Here is a 3,521-nt window from a genome sequence, read left to right as displayed (position 1 = left end):
CTGGCCCTTGCTCTGGTTCTAATTTCCCTCTGAGTCCCAGTGCTGCCTTTTCAGCTGCTGCTGCGAAGTCCACACTCATCACCCAAAGAATCAGCTGCTTCTCCACCAAGTTCTTTCTCATTGTTATTTTTTAATTGTTACTTTTAAAGTTGTGTTAATGGAGCCAGTCACCTCCCATCAAATCTCTGGAGTCATTTTTCCTCCCTTTTTTCTTTTTTGCTCCCCGCAATTAATCGCACAACTTTATTGCTTCTTAAATTCCAAATGTGTTCTTCGGATATGGGCTTAGACTGTCACCTTTTCTGGGAGATTTGATCAGTATCCTGTGATTTTGTGGCCATGACCTTAAAATATAGGCCCCTTATCCAAAATCCTTCGGGCCTATTGTGTGTCAGAATCTATACGTTTTTGATATTACAAAAGGAATCCTGCGTGTAGCTGATATATCACAAAATATTCCTTCAAGATTTGGGGTGGTGTCCTCTAGTCACTCATCCCATATGCACAGGGGGAGAAGCAAAGACCTTCATTGTCTCTTATCAGTTTAGGGAAAATTTGTCACTAAATGAGTTTGCATTATGACTGGGGAAAAGAATCTTTGGTTTACTTTATTTTGTATTTTGGAGGCAGTGTCTCCCTACATTGCCCAGGCTATCATCAAACTCATGAGCCCAAGCCATCCCTCCCGCCCGGAGTAGCTGGAACTAAAGGCATGAGCCACAGAACCTGATTTAAGCCTTCAGTGTTCAGAGCTCTTAGAGCTTGGTGTCCTGACAAGCTCCTGTGTGCCTGACTAGAGTTGTCTGTTCTCCTGTCTATATTTCCTGTTGGATGTAATGTTTCATGAGGCCGGGGCTGGGTCATTGTAGCAGCCCGTATAGCCTATGGCTAGGAGGAGTGAGAGTGATAGGAAATACCTGTAATGGAACACCTTGGTGAAAAGGGCATGGAGAGAGATTTGGTTCTAACACGCATAAGTGAGCTCGCGAGATGAGAGCATTGGTGAATTGGCAGTCTCTACACCTGTGGTGTTGAGAGGCACGAGCTCAGCCTTATATTAGGCTGGAGCAGGAGGCCGTCAAGAGGCATGCGCATTCTATCACGGGTCCACTTACTCTGACTCTGACTCTGTCTCCTCTCCTACCTGCAGAACGCCAGCACGGTGTCTCTCTGCTGAAGATTACCACGCTCTGCTAAAGACTAAGAGCTATCTGTTCTAAGAAGACCTTTACTCTCTCTAAGATACTCTCTCTCCAGCTAAAGTAGATAGCCCTCAAGCACCTACGAGAAACTGTTCCTGAGCAAGGCAGCTTAGTGGTCCGCGTCCGGAACCTACCTAAGCTGGGCCTGAGACCTGGCCAGTCCTGGGCCTTGACAGGTCATGTTCACTGTATAGCCCCACCACGGTGCCTTGGCATGAAGTTGGCACCCACTAAGAGTTTGCTGAGTGGTTATCCCATGTGATTGATGGTGATGAAAAATGAAATGGTAACATCACCTGTCACTTATCTGCCTGTACCACGTGCAACTCCGTAAATCTCTCAACCATCATCGCAACCATGGGGGCAGTTGCTACTGTTATCCCTCCGTTACTGATAGACAAACTGAGGCAGGCATTAGGACCCTGGTCTGCGCTATTCCAAATCATGAACACTGTTCCATCTTGAACACTGTCACCCTGTCCTTTGCTTCATCCAGAGGCTGAAGAGATGGGCATGTTCTCAGGCTGATCTCCTGAGGCCTGGGTGGGCTTCATCCTCTCTCCTTCCCCAAAGTCTGGGTTGCAGCCTTGGCTGAAACCCCACGAGTCCTTCTTCTCAAACCCCAAATAACAGTGTCTTCCTTTCCAGCCCCATAGCCACCAGCCTTCACAGGCTCCCACACTCGCTCGAAGGTCTGTCACCGTGCTTGGGCCTGGCTAAGTCATACAGTCAGCCTCCTGTCCTATCACCCTGCCTGGAGGCAGCACTCAGAAAGCCCTGCCTGGACACCCCCCCCACCCCGACTTTCCCCACTGCCAAGGACAATAGTACATGAGTTCTCTTGCAGTCATTCGGAGGCCTGCCTGTGGGCCATCTCTGTTTGTCAGTCTGTGTCCCACTCACCCAAGTCCCTTCCCCCAGCTCCAACCAGGCAGAGCCGCCACAGACTCTCCTGTCGTCCTGTGGGCTGCTCTCAGGCCTGACACAGGACGTCCTTTTCAGGATCTTCCCTGGTGCCCATCTATGTCCTACATACAAGGATCCTCCTCAGATCAGGGAGCACCTGCTGGTTCCTATAATCTCCCTGCACAGGGCTGGCCCCGCCCAGGGCTCAGGCACACTAAGTGTTCAGTGAGTGTTGTCCCCCCCCCACTGGTGTGAGGTTTGCACAGACCTGCAGTAGCCATTGATGATCCTCCCGGACACCACCTTCTGGAAAGACTCCCAGTGCTTGGCATCTCCTTCCACGGGTGCACCCAGCAGGACGACGTCCTCGATGATCCCTTGGCAATCTGGTGAAAGACCAGAGAAGAGGACATCAGTGTCCCTGGCCGCAGGGGCTCCTGGGAGGGACTCTCCAACAGTAGTGGAGGAGGCAGCTGTCATACACATACACATATGCACACACACACACACACACATACATGCACACACATGCAAATGCATGCACAGCAGGGTTAAGGTCCTGGGTCAAGGTCCTAGTGTGCCTGACTTATTCCTTCATGGCTCCATTATCCCCATCTTAGAGGTAAGCAAAGCAAAGGCATTGCCAGATCATGTAGTTATTAAGTGACACAGCCTGAGTTGGAACTCAGGTCTTTTTCCACGGCCCATGAAGCTCACACCACCTTCTAAAAGACATGGATTCCTTTAGAAGGGATTGACAGGCCCTGTATCATCCCATGTGCCAGATGAATGAGGCCAGTGCCGTCCTCTGCAACAGGTTTCCTGGGATCTGTGTGGCCTGGCGGGAAGATGAGGCTGATGAGGAGCCGGGGTGAATGGGTCCCGGAGGCCCGCAGCATACTCAACAGCTGCACTGATCTAAGGATCCAGGAATAATTTAGGCCAGGGCTATTCAAAGAACAGTCTATTTGTCCTGCAGGTGCAGAAATAGAGACACGGCATGTCTTTCATCTCGCTGCAGACTGGAAGCCAGCGGTTGGATGGGGGTGTGGACCAGGCTTGCAAAAACACTGTTCTAGACAAAGGAGAGGTGCACACGTCCCTTCGCCCAGACGCTGACCCCTTCCTCTGCTTTATTTTTCTTCTTGTCACATGTCACTGTTTATCACCCGTCTCCTCCCCTAACAGGAGGGGGCAGGCAAGGCTAGTTGCTTGATCCACAGGCAGTTGCTTGATCCAACAGTGCTTGGCACAGATAGGGTGCTCCCTAGAGACTGGAATGAATGAATGAGTAAACATCCACCCTCCAGGGAAGCCAGTGTAGGGGCTTTGACACTGGTTCAAATCCCAGCTGAGCCACTTCTGAGCTATGGGACATGTGCCAAGTCATGTAACTTCTCTGAGCCGAAAAGG

At 50.7% G+C, this 3,521-nt stretch overlaps 1 protein-coding gene across 1 annotated transcript in view; it reads right to left on the bottom strand.

Moving 5' to 3' along the window:
- The window catches only part of TMCO4 (transmembrane and coiled-coil domains 4), an 88,759-nt gene that overhangs the window by 16,337 nt on the left and 68,901 nt on the right, over nt 1-3,521 (bottom strand). The window contains exon 11 of the mRNA XM_012801470.2: nt 2,377-2,494. Within this exon, the coding sequence (XP_012656924.1) occupies nt 2,377-2,494 (118 nt within the window). The remainder of the gene's footprint in view (nt 1-2,376; nt 2,495-3,521) is intronic.

Source organism: Otolemur garnettii, unplaced genomic scaffold, assembly GCF_000181295.1.
Source record: "Otolemur garnettii isolate 467f Iridium unplaced genomic scaffold, OtoGar3 scaffold00009, whole genome shotgun sequence".
Classification (NCBI taxonomy): domain Eukaryota; kingdom Metazoa; phylum Chordata; class Mammalia; order Primates; family Galagidae; genus Otolemur; species Otolemur garnettii.
This window is presented reverse-complemented; position numbering and strand designations above follow the sequence as displayed.